Source organism: Ursus arctos, unplaced genomic scaffold (assembly GCF_023065955.2).
Source record: "Ursus arctos isolate Adak ecotype North America unplaced genomic scaffold, UrsArc2.0 scaffold_3, whole genome shotgun sequence".
Classification (NCBI taxonomy): domain Eukaryota; kingdom Metazoa; phylum Chordata; class Mammalia; order Carnivora; family Ursidae; genus Ursus; species Ursus arctos.
The window spans coordinates 24,518,247-24,541,991 of NW_026622985.1; the positions used below are offsets into that span (position 1 = coordinate 24,518,247).

General features: G+C 36.4%; 1 protein-coding gene across 9 annotated transcripts in view; it reads right to left on the reverse strand.

The window, feature by feature from the left end:
- Positions 1 to 23,745, reverse strand: part of CACNA2D1 (calcium voltage-gated channel auxiliary subunit alpha2delta 1) — a 484,525-nt gene that overhangs the window by 65,736 nt on the left and 395,044 nt on the right. For all 9 annotated transcript variants that reach the window (XM_044386064.3, XM_026504644.4, XM_044386072.3 and 6 more), the window contains exons 11-13: positions 21,014 to 21,172; positions 15,558 to 15,662; positions 745 to 823 (exon numbers count right to left, since the gene is read on the reverse strand). In XM_044386064.3, coding sequence (XP_044241999.1) covers positions 745 to 823; positions 15,558 to 15,662; positions 21,014 to 21,172 — 343 coding nt within the window. The remainder of the gene's footprint in view (positions 1 to 744; positions 824 to 15,557; positions 15,663 to 21,013; positions 21,173 to 23,745) is intronic.

Consider the following 23,745-nt stretch of genomic DNA (forward strand, 5'->3'; position numbering starts at 1 on the left):
AGGTTTCTTTTATTGCTATGCGATCAGCGTATTTTTCAAATAACATTTTCAGGTTTTTTTCTGTGTACACAGGAAACATGGGCTCACTACACAAAATCAGAATTACCTTGGAATGTGTAAGACATTTAAAAGAAAATTCAACCACTCAGAAAAAATGTACTTGTATGTCACACTTTCTTATATGTAAGTTTTATGTAATTCAGATATTCTTTCATTCTTCATTTTTCAGGTATGATTCTATTTGATAAGTATCATTAAGTATCTTTAAATAAAGCATCGAATGGTATCAATATATTATATCATATACCATATGATCAAATGTCTGAATTTTTATATACTGTAATAATAATAATAATAATGTCAAAGTGTTTTGTGTATGGGTTTTTGCCACAGAAAATACATTCAGTATCTTGGGGTGCCTGGGTGGCGCAGTCAGTTAAGCATCTGACTCGGTTTCGGCTCAGGTCGTGATCTCAGGGTCGTGAGATCGAGCCTACACTGGGCTCCGCGCACTGCACGGAGTCTGCTTAAAAGACTCTTTCTCACCCCTTCCCTCTGCCACTCACCACCCCCACTCTCTCTCTCCTAAATAATCTTAAAAAAAAAAATTACACTCAACATCTTATTCTTGTCTCTATCCCTGCAAACATTAGCTACAACTTTATCTTAAATGAGAGTATGTAGAACTAACAACTACCAATTTTGTTTTCTACTAAAATGTGGTCAAGAAAACAGATCTGTTACCTTTATTTTCACAGGCCATCCACTGAATAGGTCCTCTGTCATAATTATGCTGACCAACTGAAAATGTGAATACACGTACCTGGGGAATTGAAACACAGGGATGTGTTAGGCTGCATAAAATTTAACTGAATGCCAACACAAAAGAGCTAAAGCAAACAACAAATAAAAGCATGCTTTTCAGTTGATAAATGTGACAAGAAAAATCAAGGCAGTCAATCTTTCAGGAAGTCACCGCAGAGAAAGCCGCACAACCTACTCTCAACGTGGACTTCAGTTACTAAATTTAAGACAGCACTTGGGTGCCCAGCACCATGTCCTGATGCTCTGTCGGAATCACAATGACGTTTCCGGCGTAGAAATGGCAACTTTTAAGCCCAACTGACTTCACCTGTCTCACCTGGTTAAAACATATTATCCACATACCTAGTCACTGCAAAAAATAATAAGTAATAGTAATTCCTGTTTCATAAATGTTATTATAATGATGTATATAGAAAGGAGGTCATTGTGCTTTTAGTTGTTTAAGGCAATTATACTTAGTGATAGTTTTATTACTTTCACACCATGAAAATACTGAGTATGCACATACAAGATGTTAATGATATTACTAACTTTCTATAAAAGAGGACTAGCGCATATATATATATATATATATATATATATATATATCTCCATGTTAAGGTCCTAGAATTTTTAAAGACAATCAAAATATCGACTGTAATGTGCTATAAAATATGCAAATACTTTAAAAATTCAGTTGACATAATTTTAAAGTTATACAACGTAAATGTTTATCAGAAGCCATTATGTTTAATTATGAAAATACTGTCATTTCATAATAATATAAGAATGGAGAGGACAAATTCAACGTCGACAAATATTTAGTAAGTGGCTATTTAGGATATATTCATTTTTACCAATTTAGTAATCTAAGTAAACCAGTATTTTAAGTTAAACATTTTAGCCTTTTCTAAAGATAAACATGTAGAAAATCACTTTTCCATGATTTCATGTTTTGGTTTGAACTATGTTAACAGCTTTTCCCTAATTCATGTCGATTGACTGTTTGAACTGACATTTTCTAATTGTTTCGCCTGTTTCATCTTTGCACATGACCGCAGAGCACAACTCTCAAAAGAGATTTCACATCTGTTTTCTGTTCCTCCACTGGTCTTGGCCACACAGAGATCGCTTCATAACAATCCCTGCCCCAAACGTACACCGGCGATGTTGCTGCTTCAATCGCACTGTTTCACGCGAGCCACCCGTAACTTGCCCAGGCTCGCCTCAGCCATTTGCTGGACACATCTGAATTTTAATCATCTCAAATTATACAGACAAGTGACTCATTCCAGGTCAAAAGAAGTCGGTGACACCTACCTACCCCACCCCCAATTCCTTAAAATGTAACAATTTCATTTTCTTAAATTCTAAAAATTTATTTATTTTTGGGCTGTCTATACAGCTATATTTCAATGTAGTGTTACCTCTGACATAGTTGAACTTACTCCTAAATGGAAATACTTTTGTAAACAGGTATGTTACCCTACTGATAATTCAATTTAACTGCTATACCTTAAACAATTGTCACATGAATTAAGGGCAGGGGAAAAAACCCAGATGCTCCAGAAAGCATGTGGGAGATCTCCTTCACAATGAACATTTTAAAGCATCTCTCAAATTTTCAATTTAAACCACTGCTTTGTCTTCGTGTCTCTTTTTACCACAGTGTTCTGGTAAAATATTTTCCCACAAAACACTTTTCAGTAAAAAGAAATAAATAAGACTAAAAGAACTAACATATCGATAGTGCTGGGAGGCAACCATTTCTGCGAACATAGGGGGTTACACTTAGACACACACCACGTGATCCTGACTGACGCTATTCATCAAACAGTCCAAACAAACACAACTCAGCCAAAATACATACTAGTAAAAAACAAAACAGAAACTTCCCCCAAACAACAAAAATACTTGTTGCTTTTACTCCAAAAGTTTTGCCTAACCCCGAGGTTTGCAGACATAAAGATCTAAGAAGTTGTCCAAATTAAGAAATTCAGAATCAGAGCTGGGTATGGAAGTGCAAAATTTTAAAGCACACTAAACATTGTCTGTGTGTGTGTCTCCCTCCGTGTTCATTTGCCACACAGATCCTCAGCTATTTGAATAAAAGCTGCATTAACTGATTGAATTATTCCCATAGTAGAAATTTATCTGTACCTCTTAATTTTTATTTGCCTGAGTGCAGATGTTGTTAGACACTATTTTTTCTGAAATTTTCCTCCCCATGGTGACTAAAATCTTAAGAATTATAAATTCAACCTTTCTATAATTTCTGTAACTGCCTCATCATTACAATATTTCCAAGGTCTTTCTAATATGCTTGAGATGCTTATTCTTCTCTTGGTACATACACACGTGCACATGCGTGCCCCCCACACGCATTGTGTATATTTTAATGATTTTATTGGCTGCTTAAAATTTTCTGAAATTATTTTATAAATATACACTTGGTTGAGAATAAGTTTAATGTAAAGCACCCTAGCTTTTAAATTCTTCATGTAACAATGAAAAAGCCAACATAAAAGTTATTCCAATCCCAACTGCCATCCTCAACTTTGCATTTAGTTTTGTACTAATTATGTACTAAGAATTTTAACTTCATTGATTTCATACACATGTGCGATATACCTGTTATAATGCATGTTCACAATAAACGTGACATTTAAAAGATGATGTCCGGACTCTTAACTTTCCACTTCGAATTTTAAGTAGGCTCATTCTTCCTAGTCTATGCTATATTACTGCCACCCTGTGGAATAGCGAATGAACTCTAAAATTCCAAATGGCAAATCCACAGAGATGATTGCCATCCTCATTCCTCTGATGTTTTCCACTTCTTTAAATTTACTGTTCTCTTTTAGCTATACTTTGCAGGAAAGAGAAAAATAAATTCCTTGAAATAGGCACAAGGAAAAATTAAGGTAAATTACGTTCTCAAGGATGTATATTTTTAGAGTTCTTTTCTTATCAGTCTATGTGCATGGTGTTATATAAAAACAAATAAAATGACATATAAAACAACTCAAAATACTTCATGTGTAGTCACACAAGCTAAATATTTCATCTTGAGTCTCACTGAAGCAAATTACTTTGAACCATGCCTTCATCAAAGCAAAGTCAACTTTTGTGGAGGAAAAATTTCTTTATTCATAACCAGTAGTGCATTTGTAATCACAATACTGGATTCATGTAACAAATGCATACCAGAAACTCTGTAACTGAAATGTTTCTAGAGAATTGGTTAAATGTTCCTCCACTAATCTGGATGAGTTAAGCTCATGTTTCAAAATGGCCTCTTTAGGGTCATATATAAGACAAACACAGTTATAGACAGACTTAATATTTTTCATCATGCTGGAGATCAGGTCGTTAGCAGAAATAACATGGGGAGGTAGTACTGAATAGACTTTCGATTGGGTTGAAACAGTATTGTATCTATTGCACCTAATATAGGGCCTCATATATAAATGAAAATAAATATTAAATGAAAAAAAAAACTGAATAGCTGGCTGAGTGGTTTTCAACTTCTTACCAGATGGATCGAAGACAAGCTCTGGTGTCATTCAAATTAAATCTGTTCATTTTAACACAGAGCCCAAACTAGGCTGATAGTCATCTTGCATTTTGAAAATGTGGGCAGTTTCTTTATACCTATCTCATGGTAAATTCTCTATCTTTTTATTTTAGGTTTGCAGACTTGTCCAGTGAAGTTGAACAAACCTTTAGAGGCAAAATGAAGTATACTTAAAATATATACCTTTTATTATTCTAGTACTCTAGTACTCTATTATTTCTAGAGAATGAAAAATTTCTCCTAAGTCTTGACTCAAGCAACAGTACTTTGAGGGCATAGTTAATAAAGTTAAACTTAAAATTCCTAAAAGTCAGTCATTATAACTAGCTGCAAATTTACATAATTTTGACTTCAGTTGCTTCAAAAGCCATTTTTCTCTGAACAAAATACTGTAATTCCAACAGTCTACTGTTGATATGTCGAGACCAGCCCAGTTGCATAGAGAAAACTTTTAATTTACAGCAAATGTGGTTATTTAAAATATATTATTAATTTGTTTCTTACAATATACCACTATTTTATAACTTTATCTTACAATTCTGGACTTCCGCTAATCTGTTTTGTTTTGTTCTGTTTGTTGAAGACTAAAATAGTTGTCTTCAATTAAGATTTTTCCAAAGCCACAGGGTCAACCTATTTTAAAAAGCCATAGGAATTTCTTATTTCCCAGCAGAACCCAGTTACTGGAAACTGTCACCTCAACAATTATCAGTTACCCAGAGTTCAAGTTTAATTTACAATAGGCAAATCTCCAAGGAATAATGGAAATGAGACTACGAAGAAAAGAGGCCAATAAAACTAAAATAAAAACTTCAGCTATCGAAACATGTTAGAAAAATGATGTCAGAAATGGGTTTTATTAATTTACTGTGTGTACTAAAATTTTTGGCCTTCAGCCTATAAAAATACTAGATTGGACTGAATATTTTAGGAGAAAATTTTACAGTGGTTTCCATAATTCACAAGTATAGCAGAATCCGGAGCGTTCAAATAACCCACATCCCTAGTTTCATAGTATTATGAAATAAATAAAAGTGTCCACATACACCTTTCACACTTAATTTATTTTATAAAGCCTGATGATCTGAAAGGGACTTGCAGTCTGCAAAGTTTTGATGGCTTAGTTTAATCCGTCTTAACCTCTTAACACGCTGCAAGGAGCATGTCCCTTAGTGGAACAGTCCTGCTGTCTGACTACAAGGCAGGCTCCTGGGTGGGCAAATGATGATTGGCATAGCCCCACAAGGCTGCCCGGGAGAAAGAGACAGATGACCAATGAGGCGCATTCCACGTGAGCTTATGAAATCTGGACTGGAGATCATTTAAATTCTTGACTCTGCCACTTGGTAGCTGTATGACTTTCTAGCAACAGTGCATTGGTTAAATGGTATCACACATTTTGCAAATCTGAATGCTGCATATATTCAAACAGTGCTTCCCAAGGTTTCATTCTTGCCTGGGAGAAGCCAGGCAGAGACAGTGGAGAAGGCAACAAATACTTCCCTTACCATCTGTTGAAAAATTAATTGACAATTTTCACTGTCACTATGTTATTTAACTTCCCAAATTTTGGTTTTCTTATTTCCAAAATTGGGATGATGATGGTCATAAAAATATTTTTATCATATGAGTATCCCCATCATAAATGAAATGATAGATATAAAGGTTGTATGTTACACGGAAAATTATAAGTGCAATCAATGTTAGCTATGGTAATGAGGATGAGGAGGAAGAGGACGACAAGTTCTGCAGACAAATTATCAGATTTCCATGGTGTAACATTTTCCATTAGTAAGGCATCAGCCTTCCATGCCTCAAAAAGAACTAACAATAACTCGAAATGACACTTTTCTAGAAGAACAAATGTGGCTTGCTTTATTACATTTAGCAATGAACTAAAGAAAAGGGGCCAATATTGTCTAAATTCCACTGTGTCCATATGAGATATATTTACATGGAATTTCCTTTGGTCTGACAAAGGCAAGAATTTAATCAAGGACTACTGAATTTGTTCAAGCAAATAACACCAAATCACTTTACAAACAAAATGCAGTAGTCGTATAGGTTTTGCATACGTGATCTTATTAGAGAACCGAGCAGACAGTTCTCTCCCGCGTCCTACGTGCTGGGTGGACAACAATATAGATACATACCTTGGGATTATGTTGGTATTTAAAACTTAATAACAACAATTAAAATGAGTCAGATTATAAGGAAGTAATTTCTAGTTCTCCTTCCCTCTGCATACATCTCTAGTTCCTGATAAAGCAGGAATAAGCTACGGGCACGCCGTATTTCCAAGCAATTTGTAGCTCTGCCATGACTATCATCAGCTAGGAGGTCAGAAAATAAGCGATATACTGATTTATTTCAGATATTCTTGGGTAATGCCAAATACTTCACTGACACTGATAGTGAGAATAGTCATGAAAAACTATGTGTTAGACTGATTAGGGTAAATGGAAAGATGCCATCAATACAATCAGTTCTTATATAAACTTAAACCCTCCTTCCTTATAAGATGATACATACAAGAGTAGAACATCGATTCTACTCCACATTCCAAGCATAAGGAAATAAATATTGTTTTAAATGATTATCTTTAAAAAGCAGAATGAAGCTACTGAATTTTTCTTACATTTATGAATTTTTTGTAGTTTACCACCTTAGAAGCTTATTTATTGTGTAGTTACAGATCCATCCGACATATCAGTCAATATTTAGCAACTACTGGGCATCAAGCACCACACTAGCCCCGAAGGATTCAATGGTACGTTTACAAACCGACATAACCCCTGCTTCACTGAGCTTCAAGCTCACCTCATCATCTGATAATGTGAGGATGAGTCACTGGAACTGTCGTCAATAAAAGTAAAATACCAACATAATCCCAAGGCACGTATCTGTGTTACGCAGCCACATGTAAGACGTGACAGAAACATCTGTTTGGTTCTTTAAGATCATGTACACAAAACCTACATGACCACTGCATTTGATTTCTTTTTAAAGTGGTTTTGTGTTATCAGAACAAATTCCTTCATAGAGGGAAGTTCAAGGTAAGTGAACAAAGAATTAAAATATTCAAAAAGGGGAATCTGGAAGAACGAAAGAGGACAGACAGTGCTTCAAACACAGAATGATGAAGGAGTCTGGGGGAAAGGGAGTGCCCCCAAAGACTGGGCAGCAAAGAGGTCTGCAGAGATCTGTGGGAAGCGGAATTCTTCATGGGAAAAGCAAGCAGCCTCAGAAAATGCAGAAGAGCGTGCCTTTTCTGGTCTAACCATTTAACACAAACAACAGCAATCCTGATTCTAGGTGACAGAATTCTATCTAGAGATTAATTCAGGTGCATCTGCTGTATATTTTCTGTATGTCTCTTTATATATTTTGCACTTTTTGTAATACCTAATTTTGTTTTTCATTAAACTTTAGATATTAAATTAAGGATTCTGTAAAATGTGTGATAGTAGTATTACTCAACCCCCAAGAGAAGGTATCTGATAATATTTTCCTTAGTTCAGGGAATGAACTGTCAACATTAATTTTATATTAAGAGAAACAAATGTAAATAAATCTGTCAGAGAGGACACACACACACACACACACTCCATGCCTTTTAAATGGATAATCTCTCTACTGGCAGGGCCAATGTTACTGGCAATTACTCTTTTCAACTCTATAGTAACTCCGGCATAAATAAAATACTTGGATTTTATGAACAAAGGTATGTTTTCTATTCTAAAGCTGGAAAACCTTTGTGAACTGTTGAAAGTGGCAAAATATCTAAAAGGAAACTTTTTAGCAACAGTGCACTGGTTAAATGGTATTACATATTTTGCAAATCTGAATCCTGCATATATTCAAACACTGCTTCCCAAGGTTTCATTCTTGCCTGGGAGAAGCCAGGCAGAGACAGTAGAGAAGGCAATAACTTCCCTTACCATCTGCTGAAAAATTAATTGACAATTTTCACTGTTACTATGTAAAACACATACCCAGATTCCATCATTTGTAACTTGCTTTAGATTTGTGTAGGCTACATATTAGGTCTTTCTATCCTGGCTCTGACAGAAAAACAGGAAAGACATTGCCAATCGTTTTCTAAATAATTTTTAAAAAGTAACAATGCATCTATCATCAGCCTCTTACAATTTTAGCGATGTATTCTTTATTTTGAAATCTATCATAGCTTCCACTTGTGCTTTTTACTCGATTTATTCATTATTTTGAAATTTTCATTTTATAAATTCTCGAGGCTTTTGCATTTCTTAATTAATGCTGAGAATTAAGCTAAGAATCTGAGGACGATTTTCTACCGGGCTAGGCAATCTAAAGTGTGTATGGCTAACCAATCTTTCTGCTATTCTACAGAAAATCATCTATCTTTAATTTTGCTAGGCCTGGGAATTATCTTTCAACTCTGAGTCTGGTTTCACTTTCCTTTATTCATTTGTTTGGACTTTATGATAGAGTTCATTTTCGTTTTGGCACCATTTTTAAGGAAATGTCGTACACATGGGTGAGCCCTAAGGAATGGCATTGCTGCAGGTAAAGATTATAAAGTGAATGCATTTTAATATGGAACAGCTGTGTGAGGAGATGAACAGGGACTCCGTTTTAAAGCTGTACCTATCTATAATCAGGTAGATTCATTCCCAAGAGCAATACATTTCCAAAGAACCCAAACATTTTGTTCTAATTCTCAAACCCTTTGGCCTCATTAAATTGTGCTGTGTCTCTGCAGCCTCAGTCACCAGCTCTCCGGATGTGCCTCATCACACCGACCTGGCTTGCTCACAACGATGTCTAGTGTCAGCTGGATGAAAAATGAATGCAAATGAAGCATTCAGCAGCCACTCTGATGCCAAGCAAGAGGCTTGGGGGAAAAGGCAGAATTCAAAGAGCAGTCTTTAGATTTTTCTTTTAAAGCTCACCCAACTTTCTTGATGACTTTGTAATTTTGCGACTTTTAAAGCCACAAGTGAACTTTGTTTTAAAAGAACAGGTTTTGGGGCGCCTGGGTGGTGCAGTCGTTAAGCGTCTGCCTTCGGCTCAGGGCGTGATCCCGGAGTTCTGGGATCGAGCCCCACGTCAGGCTCTTCCTCTATGAGCCTGCTTCTTCCTCTCCCACTCCCCCTGCTTGTGTTCCCTCTCTCACTGGCTGTCTCTGTCAAATAAATAAATAAAATCTTTAAAAAAAAATAAAGAACAGGTTTTAACATAAAGTTATAATCACATAGAGAATTTTTAAGAATATTTGAAGTTTTTATTTTATTCCATCTATCAAATTGTATTTTTACACACTGGCCATCTGAAAGATAAGGTGGCTAGAGAAAGTCTGAGGTGGTAAATTTATTATGTAACAAATACTTATTTCGCAGGTATGGGACTGGTCAATACATGGGTCTAGATAGTTTCACTGTAAACATCTTTGCTGCAAACAATTTCACTGCACACATTTCACTGCCTAAGTATTGGCTTTAAGGCAATTTTGTTATAAAAGATAAAATCATGAAAAATAAAGGAGCATCATTCATTGAAAAAGATAACAAAACATGGATAATGAGTAACAAATTTTAAAAGACTTTATTTTGTGAAATACAAAATTCTTTAATATATTACAAATGTATATACGTAGATTCAGTGCAATACCGAGAACTCCCTGCTTTTATTCTGTGGTGATACCTAAGCTCTGGTCTTTAAAGTCTTTCATTCATAGCATTATATTTTTCTGGGATTTTTGGCTTGTTGATTTGTCTCCTCCTTTGGCATTCTACATTTTTTTTCTTTTTTTGCTAAAATCTCTTCCTTCATCTTATAAGAGAGGTATCAGTCTCCAAAGCGCTAAGCTGTGTGTGTGTGTGTGTGTGTGTGTGTGTGTGTGTGCGCTGTGAAAGCATTCTCCAGTTTTTTTTTTTTTTTTCCCATACTGGTACATGCCCAGTGATAGACATTCCAAAGTTCTACAGAAAAGTGTAGACACCATCATGAGGGCTAACATTTCCATCCTACAGAAACGGAAGGACAATCCATCAATGCAGCACGCATCCAGGGAGAAACCAAACTATCAACCAGTTTCAGAAACCAAACTGTCAAACCAATCTGTCAACCAATTATTTTTTATCTTTAATGGCAAAATGGCCTTATGGCCATTTAGTTATAAGGTGAAAATGCTTGCAATGAAAATGCTGTGGCAAAGACGTCTATGGGGAAAAATGCTTATGGCAAAAATACTGAACATTCTGTGTCATACACGTCCTTACATGACAAAGATAGTCAATTATCTTCTATATCAGTATCTGTGGGCTGCCAACATCTCACAGTGCGTGGGACAGTGAAAGGTTGGGAATTCTGAATATGGAGAAGTTAGAAAGGGGTCCTCAAATTCATCCACAACCATTTGAAGTCATATTTGAAGACGGTGAATAAAATGTCTTCTATCTATACACGCTATCTTCAGTGGTACGTACTCCCACACACTATACACACGCACACGCCTTCGCATCGACAGTTAACTATGTAAATGGTGTCTTGACAAAATACACGTACAGTCAAAAGTCTGACTGACTTAAAAGTTGTCATCTGCTATCCTCTATTTTCACTGTTAGCGGATACAGAACATGCAAATACCAAGAGACAAAATTTTTGTTTAATAAAGTTTTCCCACATTAGGAAATGTGGTAAGCCATCGAGCAACAAAGTAAAGAACATAAGAAATGTGGGACAGCAATGTTTCCATAAGTAGAATTCCTGCTTGTTTAAATCAGAAATCTATGATCTGTATCTCTCTCTCCCTCGTCTTTCAAGGATCTCCATCAATTATCATTTCTCTGTTTTGTATGTGTTAGTTTTCCCTGTATGTGTATGCCTTTACTAACCCCTAACAAAGAATAATGAATTAGCTCTTCCATTCTTAAATATACATATATATATATATATATATATATATATATATATATATATATATATAGACACCTATACCTGTGTGTGCATATAAACAACCTGATCTGAAGTTGACGGTCTTACTTTCCCCCTAATATTTCTTAGCACATTTGCAAAGATTTTAGGAAAAAAAAAGTACTTTATATTCAGATTTCTATTTCCTCACCCTCATTTACTTCTCAACCACCTGTTGGTTTTTATTCTTACAACTTTACATAAGAATCTCATGCCAAAGAAACACACATGGTCTCCTGTTTCTGGAGATACGATGGACAGAGAGGATGCCCATTTAAAATAGATATAAATGTGTGTGGATATATCTGTGTATGTAGGTAAGCATATATGTGTAAGTGTGCTTATCACAGAACTTTGCTACAGCTAGTGAGATTCGAGTCACAGAACCAATAAAGTATCTAATTCCAAGAACATCTTCATTTCTATGTTAGGTAAAAATAGCACTTAAATCGCAAAAAATAAGCGCTAATTCATTTGCAAAGTTGCTCTGGCATTGATAAAGGTGTGTGGCCTTAAGAAAAGTGTGTGTCCATAGAGCACAGGAGTCACTGTGTTAGCAGACAAACAGCAGGCTTGTTGAATAAGACTAGATTCATCAGTTTTACAGAAGTGAATGTGATATGAATCATTTATTACATGGCTTAGCATGTCACAAAACGCTTTGCTTAAAAACTTGAGTTCCTGTAAAAGGTGAAGGGGATGAGAAGCAGTGTTTCAAGATATTAATATTTAGATTGGACGTTTTTAGAATGTATACTTAGAAAAATGGCTTTAAACTAGTAAATTCTTCATTTATTCAAACAATTTGTGACAAGAGGGAGAAAACAACTGCTTTCTTTATGACATAATTCCTCTTGCATTAAAAAAGAAAAAAAGGGGGGGGAACCCTTATAATATGCCTCCAAGACATGTTGTTGTGTTAATTATGGATGCAAATACAGTTTTGGAAGAAGAAAAAAAATTACAAGTTTAGATGAAAATCACTTCTCCTTTTACACATTTATATTCTTTTATTTAAATTTGTTAGAATGTATTATATACTCTTTAAAATCAAGATACACCTTAGGCACAAATTATATAAAATGTAAAACTCATTACTATATTCCTTTAAGAAAGGAACGGCTTTCTTAAAAAAACGGGTGGCTCAGTCGGTTAAGCGTCTGCCTTTGGCCCAGGTCATGATCCCAGGGTCCTGGGATTGAGCCCCACATCGGGATTTCTGCTCAGTAGGGAGCATGCGTCTCCCTCTCCATCTGCCTGCTGCTCTGCCTACTTGTGCTCTATCAAATAAATAAAGTCTTAAAAAAAAAAATTCTTCCTCTATGAAGAAAAATACCCAGAAGTGAGGGGCGCCTGGGTGGCGCAGTTGTTAAGCATCTGCCTTCGGCTCAGGGCGTGACCCCAGAGTTCTGGGATCGAGCCCCACATCAGGCTCCTCCGCTGGGAGCCTGCTTCTTCCTCTCCCACTCCCCCTACCTGTGTTCCTTCTCTCGCTGGCTGTCTCTCTCTGTCAAATAAATAAATAAAATCTTAAAAAAAAAAAAAGAAAAATACCCAGAAGTGAATGAGATTCCTGGTGGTTGGTTTGGATAATATAACAAGAAAAAGATAATTTATCTAAACCTGTATCCACTTAAAAATGATATAAGGAGTGGGGCTTGCACTTATATACTTCTATCATAAATAATAAAGTATACTTAAAATTATGACTAAGTTTAAGACACTAAAAAGTCTCTTCCAAATTATAAGGATAAGATTAACTAGTAGAAGTTTGAGACAGAGTTGGATTTTGGGTTAAATTTATTTTGTTTTACTTGAGCTCTTCAAATATGGTAATGTTAGAATTATTTAGAATATTTAAATCAGCTGAATATTCCTTGACCCAAGTTATTTTCATAATTATGTATTTGTCCTATGATAGAAATCATACTTCCAACTGTTGTTAGATAGTCTCTATTTACAGTCATGTACTAAAAGAACTATCTTCAATCTGAGCTCTCTGCTGGATACCTGGAGTTCAGAGTTAAACCAAACACAGGCCCAGACTTGTAGGATCTAGTAATCCAGAGAGGGGACAAAGGAGATATCCAATGGGTAGAGTATGTAGGACTCCATATAGGGTGACTTGGCATCAGAGCCAAGCATCCCAACAAGCCTGAAGGGGAGGGGAGAGTCTGGGACATCCTCCAAGGGGCAATGACTGCCTTGAATTTTGAAAAATGAGAAGTTACTGAATAAGGTAACTAATATACATTATATCTTATATTAATGCACCCACATCTTCCCATTACCTTTAATTCTGATAATTTCTTGGAAAGAAATATTCATAATATCAAGTTATCTTTTGAAAGTATTCAGTTAATGGTACAATTTATTTACTTTTTCAAAAGAAATGATTTCTCTATACAATTCAAATCAGCAGGTATTTAGGGAAAAAAAGAAGAAGAAAAAAAAAAGAAACTCAACCAAAGCAGTAAACTTGTCATGATCTAACTGCAGCATCTATAGTATTCAAAGAGTTACATGTTAAAAAGATTCATAATTAATTTGAAGTTATGTGTGTGTATATGTTTTCAATTCTTCAATCATATTCCAATCACACATAGGCTAAAAAGCACCTAAGAATACTTCAAAGTGTTCCAAAATTTTCGTCAGTACTATATCAAATTATTCACAACATTGTGTCTGCAAAACTATCTAAATATATTAGTTCACCTCTTTCCTCTCTCCTTTTAATTCCTGCAATGCATATAAAATAATCCACTAGAGCTCATGATGAACCACACCTTTCTAAATGTTGAAAAGTCCAATTAAAAGCAAAGTGAATCAGCATTTTACTCAGAAGAAACTTCTGGATAAATATGTCATTTCTGTTGGAATTTGTGAACCAAAAAAATAGCTTATATCATTATATTTTAATGGAACCTTAACATTTTAAAAAACCAAGCTGAGGATCATTCTCTTATCAAATGCAAAGACCCAGTAAGAATGATGAAATAAGCTGATGGTAGGATTGCTAGAGAAATAGTCACAGTTAACATTCTCCACAGTATCAGCAGGTTTTGCTACATTCAAAATAGTCAGGTCTCCCTACAACACTATCCTCTGCAGCTAAACAATCACTGAAACAAATACATTCCAACCTCAAAATACTTGTCTTCACCTTCTCTTCATTGCATACTGAAACAGAACACTTTTTAAATACATCACAAAAGAATTTGTCTAAAATATTTTCTTCAAAGTGTACAAGTGAATAAAGGAAACCTCAGTTAAAATGGTTTTGGGAGCCAGAAGGGGCAGGGGGAGCCATCAGGCCCTACCACCCCTCATCAGTTGCAGACCCCAAAAAGAAGAGGTACTTTGCATTTGCAACAGAAAATGCCTATTTTATTACTTCAGCACAAGAAAGAGTTTCTCCTTGTGCAGCAACAAGCTCAGCCAATAACAAAATAGCTCAACTCAGCCAATGAGAAACAATCACCACCCTGAACTCTGGCTTTCCTCCAAAGGACTTTTGCTCAAGGCAGCCCCTTGCCAATTTCCTCTTTTTTTTTTTTTTTTTTTTTTGGTTCTATAGAGTAGTGTTCCTTCTCTTTGATATGGGCCCTTGCCTATGGCTTGCCAGGGTTCACAGGTCCTGAGTTGGAATTCTTCTGCTATTCCTGAATAAACCCATTTTGCTGGTAAAATACCTGGTTGTTTTACTTTTAAGGTAGAAAAAAATAAACAAAAATAAAAAGGTGTGCAAATGAGGATGCAGTTTTTGCTCTTACAAATGCTTTATTTGTAAATCAACAGAATAATGTCTGTGAAGATAATTTTTAGGCATCTGTAGGAAGTTTTAGTATTACTATAATCTTTAATAATTAAATGATCATAAATTTATCCTAGAAAACCTCAAACTGTTCCTATTTTTCCATTCTCTTCTGGTTACTCTCTTCCTATAACATTTTCTCATATAAAATTTATATATAAGAATCAAATAAGATTCTATAGGTTCAAATTGTTTTATTAATAAATTAGACATAAGGTAGTTATGGATCACATAAAAATATTATATAGTTAATAATCCCGTAATTTAGCCAATGGTTTATAACCCATGATCTGTATGACTTTATAATCAGCACACAAATATCCCCTCCTACTACCCCTCCCTGACAGTCTCTTTAAAAACCATCTACATTGATATTAAGATTAAAGTATTTAAAATTGCACTCACTTTTTTGTCTTTGTTGTACTTGGCAAATATCTCCTGGGCTCTCTCTTCTCCTCCATCCGTGAACAACATGATTATCTTATTGCAGTTGGCTCTAGAAACATTATACTGTAAAGAAAACAAAAACAATGTATATCATTCACAATAAAAGGTAAGGAATATAAAACAATATGTAAAGAGCAAGAACAGGTTGCAGGTAGTGGGGGAAAGATCTGTTCAGTAGGTATATTCTAAAGAACCACTTCTGAGATTAGGCCAGGCCCATCTCTACAAGGCCTCCTCCCATCCCCCAGACATCCATAGGTCTCACTTGCCTTGGGTCTTTGATCGAATGTCACCTATCAGTGAGGACACTACTGAAAACTGTGTTTTACATTGCCATCTCTCTCCCAGGTTGTATTTTGCTTCATAGCATTTTACATTCTTTTATGTACAAAATATCTATTTATTTATCGCTGGCTTCCCCTGATTGGATTTAAGTGGCCATAACGGCATGAAGTTTTGTCTTTTTTGATCAAGAGCCTAGAATATAATAACATCTCAGTGGTTGATTAATAAATGGATTTTAAATTAATGGTTATTATGTCAATTTTATGCCCCTATAATTTGTACCAGAAACAAATAAATAGTATGAATGAAAAATATGCATACCCTTCCACATATATTTTTAATCCTTTTACAAATATTTTTGCTCCCTTTCCTCCTTCTTCATCCTACTTTATTCATTTTCTCTCTCCAAAATTATACACTCCTAGTTGATCCCTAACACCCGATGCTCTTATATTTTTGTAAATGCTAATCACAGAATATCCTGTTATCCTCTCTCAACCCGCCATGCATACTCTAATTCTGAAAGACTCAATTCCAATGGCAAATCCTCTCTTAAAACTTTAAGGTCTCCAAAGAGTCAGACACAGGAGAACAATGGATTAGTAACAAAGGGTCAGTAAAATGAAAAACTACTTTAGAAAGCTGGACTTCTTTGAGGACTGAAATTACAATATCAAACTTCAACTGTTGTGAAATGTTTGCTAAAGTGTTGATTTTAATACACGATTACACTAATTTATGAATGCTTAGCTTCTTTGAAAATGTCAAGCCTCCAGCTCAGTACTAGTTAATGGAGGTATAATGAAAGTCAAATTTGTAAGTTTAACTTTCTAATGACCACACTAATGAAAGTATGAAGAAATCTCTGAAATTAATTCTACTAACATATTTTCTTTAACCCAGTCATCCAAAATATTGTGAATTCAACATGAAATCCATATAGAAATTACTGAGCTAGTACACATTTTTTTTCTTTCATAGTAGCTCTTCAAATCCTGGTGTGTATTTTATATTTATAACACATTTCAATTCAGACCAGGCAACATTTCAAGTCTCAACAGCCACATGGGATTGTGGTTACCATGTTGGATAGCACCAGCCCAGCCTTTAAATGACTACTATTTTTGAAAAAAAATCATTAATTCTCAGGTAGTGTTCAGGCTTATGCAAAGTCTGTACTTATCTTACTTTTCAAAGCAGATATATCCCATTTCCCATTGTAAAAGTTAATCAAGACAATATTACGCTCTAAGGATGAAAAGATCCTGTTTCATATTATCTCACCCCATTGACTAGGCCATTAGAACACTAGCAGTTAAAGCTGTTAAGCAAGTATTGTGAAAATGTAAGTATTGACTAATACAATTCGTCACATTCAAGCATAGTTCTTATCTTTGAAGAAAGCCATCTGAAAATTTGACTATATAGAAAGCTACCTATTTTATCATCAAAATATTTTTATGAAAGACATGGAAATACCTTAACTAAAATTAATTTGATGATTTCTTTTTATCTGCCTATGTAATACATACCTAAAGGGCTGTTACAGAAAAGTGATTAAGTAAAGATTTTACATAAGGACTTGGTTTCATTTTTGGAAGTAGTGGGGGCATTATTATTAATGAACACAAGTACCAGTGTAAGTAAGCACACTGGGTCTTGCTGATCATTTGTGTAATTAAATAATAATGTTTCCCGAGAGAGAGAGATGTTAGGACATACACAAAAGGGGGAATAAAGAAATGTTTTGTTTTCAACATGACTTTTCCCAGGAGTAGCCTGCTTAGTAATTGTGTGGTAGAGCAGAGTCAGCAACTAGGCAGAGGATTTGCAGTTATCTGAAGAGTCACACAATTGTAACAATTATGCTACTGGCAGAGTCACACAATTGTAACAATTATGCTACTGGTTTGTAACAAATTCAGTAAAGGAAAGAACTTGACTATTTCAATAAAATGACAATTAGTAGAGTTGGTAATTTACTTTAATACGTTATTTCATAACAAATCACAGTATGGATATCCCTGTGTCTCCTTGTATCACTTTGCGGCCAGTACACAGCACGGCAGCTATCATTTATGTACTTAATAAAATTTTTTTTTTTGAAAAATGCATCTCGGTATACTTGTAATATTTTATGGAATGCTACCTGAGGACTAATTCAAATCTCAGTTTAAGGTGTACTGTGGGATAAATGATACCTTTAATTCTATCTGAGACTTGTTTCAAGGATCTTCATGATAAACCTTACAAGGACAAACAAAAACCAGAGAATGACACTGTGCGGTAAGAAGACAGGAAGTATCTGAAATAGGTAAAATTTGCATCAGCTCTGAATAAGGCAAGGAATGACACTGGGAAAATTATTTTATTATTTTTTTAAAGATTTACTTATTTATTTACTTGAGAGAGAGAGTGAGAGAGCGAGCATGCGAGCAGGGAGAGGAGCAGAGGGAGAGGGACAAGCAGACTCTGAGTCGAGCACATTGCCTGACCCGGGGCTCGATCCCACAACTCTGAGAATCATAAGTCAGCTACTTAACCTCCTGAGTCACCCAGGCACCCCTGGGGAAATGATTTTAAAATGAAGAACTGCACTACATAAAGGACATGCGGAAAGCAGAATATATGAGACTTATTTCAGAGAGAACATATTAAAAATCATTTGCAATTGTGGTAGGGGCACTGCGAGAGGCCAAGAGGAGTTAAATTATACTTAATCAGCAACTCGTAGTGAATCTGGGAGTTAATGCGGCCTCTCTAACGAGACAGCCTTGGAAATAGTACACAAGGCTTGAGACCCCTTATCATGTCACAACTAAAACTGGAATACGAGGTGATGTCATGAAGTGATGCAAATTAACAACACCGAGAAGAGTAATTAAAATGACACCATCTAGAAAAACCTGATTGACTCAAAAGAAAAAGAAGTTCTATAAAAAAAAAATCACAGACTTCTAATTCTTTACTGCAGAAAGAATACATTTTCATCTCATAGTCCATTACATCTGAATCTGAAAGTTCTGAGTTCTCATCCTGCTATTTACCAACATACATCCTTTAATAAACAAATGCATTCTACCAAAGGGAATCCCCTGGAAACTGCGACGCTAAACTGTTTTGCTTTCCTGTCTCCTTGATTATCTAACGCTACCTAATAAATACCGCCACCTCAAACTCCACAGATCTGAAACTGAGCTTTTTCTACCCTCATAGTCCTTCTCTCTAGATTCCTGTGTCACCAGCCACCAAATATTCGAGTCCAGAAACCATCTCATAGTTACCATCTCACTCTCCTTAACGTTTCTTTGCTTCGACTCCAACACCAGGACTTATATAACAGCTTAACTTAGTACACTCGGTAGATCATGTCATTCTCATATTATCAACTTTTCATTTGCTCCTAAACACCTCATTAACGGACACCTCGTGGCCTTTTTATTTCCCTCACAGCCCCTGCACTGCCATGTCCCAGCCACACACAGCACCTGCTATTGTTTCAATGTGCCACGATGTCTCCTACGTCTGCGACTTTGTCCACGTTGTTCTTTTTATCTGACATGATTTTCCTCCTCTCATCTACCTGCCTAAATTCTACTCATTCTTCAAAATCCTGTTTCCAAGGAAATGCCCACTTTCCCGACCTCCTTTGGGTAAGTCAAACCCCTCTTTCGTGCCACTCTAGTAAACAGACTCCGAATGCCCTATAACAGCACTAACATACTGTACTAGGAATGATAATTTACTGTACCATGCTGGACATTCTTGAGAGCAGACAGTCTTGCTTACCTCTGCTATTCTAGCACTAGTAACATGACAGGAAATTGTGAGGCACGCAATAAATATTGGCTGAATGAACAAATGGATGAAGCAACCAATCAGACATCTTGAAAACTGTTTTAGAAGCTTTACTTAGGGAACAACAAAGTCAGATTTGCAGATAAGACTACATGTAAGGGCTTATTCAGTGACTCAGCAAATATGGTATGAATTATGAGCTGACTCTACCAGACACGTGCTAGTCAGGAACTACAGTCGTAATGATCATGACTCCAATACCACGTCAACAACCCACACTCGCATGAGGTTTGCTATGTGTTAGGTTCTGTGGACAATCCTATCCACAACCCTCGGAGGGATGTGCCATGGTGTAAGGGAGGAAATCGAGGGAGAGAAAAGTTAGGTCCACACTCTCAACCACTGTGATAATATTGCTCTGTGAGAGATCAAAAACTTGAACAGTTCAAAGTGAAAGAGACAACACAGCCATATGAAAACACTAATCTGAAGTGTGAGATATATGCTATAATATGGGGCAGACAGTAGGCGTGCTGGAGTGTGACAGTCTAAATGGAGACAATGCTGGGTGATTTTTTGGGGGAGATCTTCACTGAGCAAGGAGCTCCTGCTTTGGCATTTTATTCCCTCCTCCCCTTCACGTCTGTCATTTGGACCTTTTTTTTTTTTTTTAAGATTTTATTTATTTATTTGACAGAGAGAGACAGCCAGCGAGAGAGGGAACACAAGCAGGGGGAGTGGGAGAGGAAGAAGCAGGCTCATAGCGGAGGAGCCCGATGTGGGGCTCGATCCCATAACGCCGGGATCACACCCTGAGCCGAAGGCAGACGCTTAACGACCGAGCCACCCAGGAGCCCCCATTTGGACCTTTCTGTACATTAACAAACAACTTCAAGAACCAAGTAAATGTTTAAAACTAAAATATTTCCACCAAGCACTGGATGATGGAAAACGCCAGTTTCCAGATAAATACAGTAGTGACTAAGAAAAAGTAAATGATATTCTACATACGCCAACTAAGTTGGAAGTGCTTGTATAAAATTAAATAATTATCTTACAAACGTGCTTCTTAAACAGAGTTTTAAAAGATGATGGAAGAAAAGATCTAAAAGAAAAAGAATGTCTACATTTTGTATGTCTTTTGAATTTTGGATTTAAAAATAAAAGTAGTTCAAAGATTTCTACTGCCTGGACACATCTGCTTTTAAATTAAATGAGAAACAGCACTGTTACATAACTCATAGTTACTCATAGTAGTAAGTACTAGCATATTGAAATTCATATGCTGTGATTCAGTAATAAAAGAGAAGAGGGGGTGTACAGATACTTACATTAAGGAGCTGTTCAAAAGCAAAACTGAAGCCTTTCTTATAGTCAGTGATTCCTTTTGCTGTGATATTATTCACCGCGTCTTTCAGCACTTTCTTATTTCTCACATTGGCTTGGACAAGGTGCTGAAAACAGCTTACATCCTGGGCATTGCTGTTAAACTGTGAAAGATAAAAAAGTAAATAAATGAACATGAAAACCAATCACAGCATTTTATTTGAATTTGTGGTTTGTACATTCCCGTCCTGTTGCGTGGCTTTCTCTTTCATAAAGTGAGTAAACTGGTAACAAAAGTGCACTAAGGATCAAACAGCAATTTTCATCCGAACCCCCGACTCCTACTGTAACCCTAAGCCTGTCACTCACCTTCCTGAAGCTTAGTTTCTCCAATTATAAATTTGGGATTTGAATTATGTAAGGTCCCTTTCAGCTCTCAAATTTTCTGAGCATTTAGAGGACCAAAAAAAACAAAAACAAAAAAAAATGCCAACAAACAATGAAATGTATTCAGAATCCAGAAATGATACGGTGACACCTGGGTGGGTTCAAGGACAAACTAACCACTTGCTTGCCTCTCATAAGGAAGGTGGTGTGAGGTGGAAAAGCAGCAAAGTCAATGACAGGAACAGAGCTTTAGTAATCTTGAAATGTGACAGTACAATCTTTCTACCAGGGTTAACCCAGGAAAGTAATGTGGAAGACTCAGGAACAACAGGTGGCCTTTTAGAACTGTTCGCTCGAGAGCTTATATACAGAAGGCAGGTGAGTGTTGGAGGCGCGGCCAAGGGCTAGCAGATCCCTGCAGACAGGGATTGCTGTAAATGAAGAAGCCCTGAACGAGGCTGTAGGAGGACGAAAGGTCAACTCTGATGCCTGCCCCAACGTGAAAACTGAAGAATCATCGCCGAAGTAGTATCACCAACCCTATAAAAAGTATTCACGTAGTTCATTGGGTATTTCCAAAAAAGCTAACAACTATGAGTTCTGCAGTGAGACTGACACTGAGATAAGTGGAAACATCCCATCATTTATTAACTCCGCTACTTACGCTCTCGGGGCTGAGTGTCACATCTGCAAAATGAGGATGATAATAAAATCATGCCTGCTGGAAGGTAGGGGTCTGGCCAGATGAAATGTCGGAGATTTTCTCAAAAACATATAATTCAACAATTTTAATAGATGGATCACAACCCGAAATATAAATTTTATAACTGATCACATATTCTTACAAATATAACATTCTTTTTTTCTCTGGAAATCGATGAAGCTTAATTATAAGGTGCACTGCACATTTCATCAATTCAATAAGCAAATATTTACTATCAGCCTGTTATAGGTCAAGAATTGTGGCACGTGATATTTGTGTCTTCAGGCATTAAGTAAATTATGCACAAACATATACATACATACGTACATAAGCCCATGTATGGTGCCTAGTATGTGTTGCATTTACTCTACAAATATTAATCACTTCCTCTTTGCAAATGCTCTACAAGATATGTATTATTATTATTCACAAAGAAACGTAGGCACTGAGAGATTAAAGAACTCGCCCATACTCACACAGCAAATAAGAGTCAGGATCAGACTAGCACTGTGACACAAGAGTGTGGGATTTTAACTATTCTTGGAGGGCCTCTTAACATATTACAATACATTAGGCTTGGTTCTGTAAAGCAATAGAGCATTATTCCCCAGGAGATGATATCACAAGTGGGTTCCAGTTTGGACCATGAGCAGTTGGGGGGAAATTCACTTGAGAAATCCATTTCCTGTGATTCCAGAGGAATATTTCATTGAAGAGTATGGGGAAAGAACATTCCAGACAAACAGAACAACAAAAGGGAAGCCTTTTAGGGATATGTAAAGAAGGAGAGTTTAGCTCAGTCACACATGAGTGAGGACAATGACAGAAAATGTGTTCGGGGAGGGAGGCGGGGCCAGATCACTCAGGGTCTAACAGAAATGCTGAAGAACTGGGCTTCGAATTTCTGTCAAATGGAAAGTCACAGAAAGATTTTAAGCCACATACAAAATAATCTAACGTAAAAATTTAAGATCACGCAAGCTGCTATTCGGGAAACGGATTTAAGGTGAGCAAAATTCGAAGGAGAGAAAATAATTAGAAGGCTATTACAGTAATCTAGCTCAACATTAAATAAGTGGCTTTGGTATTTGTGGAGATGGTCAGAAAAGGAAGGGTTGTACATTGATTTTGGAGGAAGAATCCACAGCGTGTGGTGGTGGAAGGAGAATGCTGCTGAGTAAGAGCCTAGTATCAGGAATGTCATGCAGGGGTCTGACACGGGCGTCAGGATGGCCGGAGGACTACAGGAGTGATGGGTTCGGGGGTATTCGAGGAAGAGGCAAGAGAAGCACAAAGTTCAAGTGACGGTGAGTTTTCAATATAAGTGAGACATGCAAATGATGAAGTCGGGCAATCATAACAGTTAAAGCATGAGGCTCGGGTGCCCGCATGGCTCAGTCAGTTAAGCATGTGCCTTCGGCTCAGGTCATGATCCCAGGGTCCTGGGATCGAACCCTGCATCACGCTCCCTGCTCATCGGGGAGCCTGCTTCTCCCTCTCCCACTCCCCCACTTGTGCTCGCTCTCTCTCTGTCAAATAACATCTTTAAAGCATGAGGCTCAAAAGAAGTCTTGGCTAAAGATTAAAAAAATAATAAAAGGCTTCAACATAGAAATTTAGTGTAAAATCATATAAATAAAAGGAAGG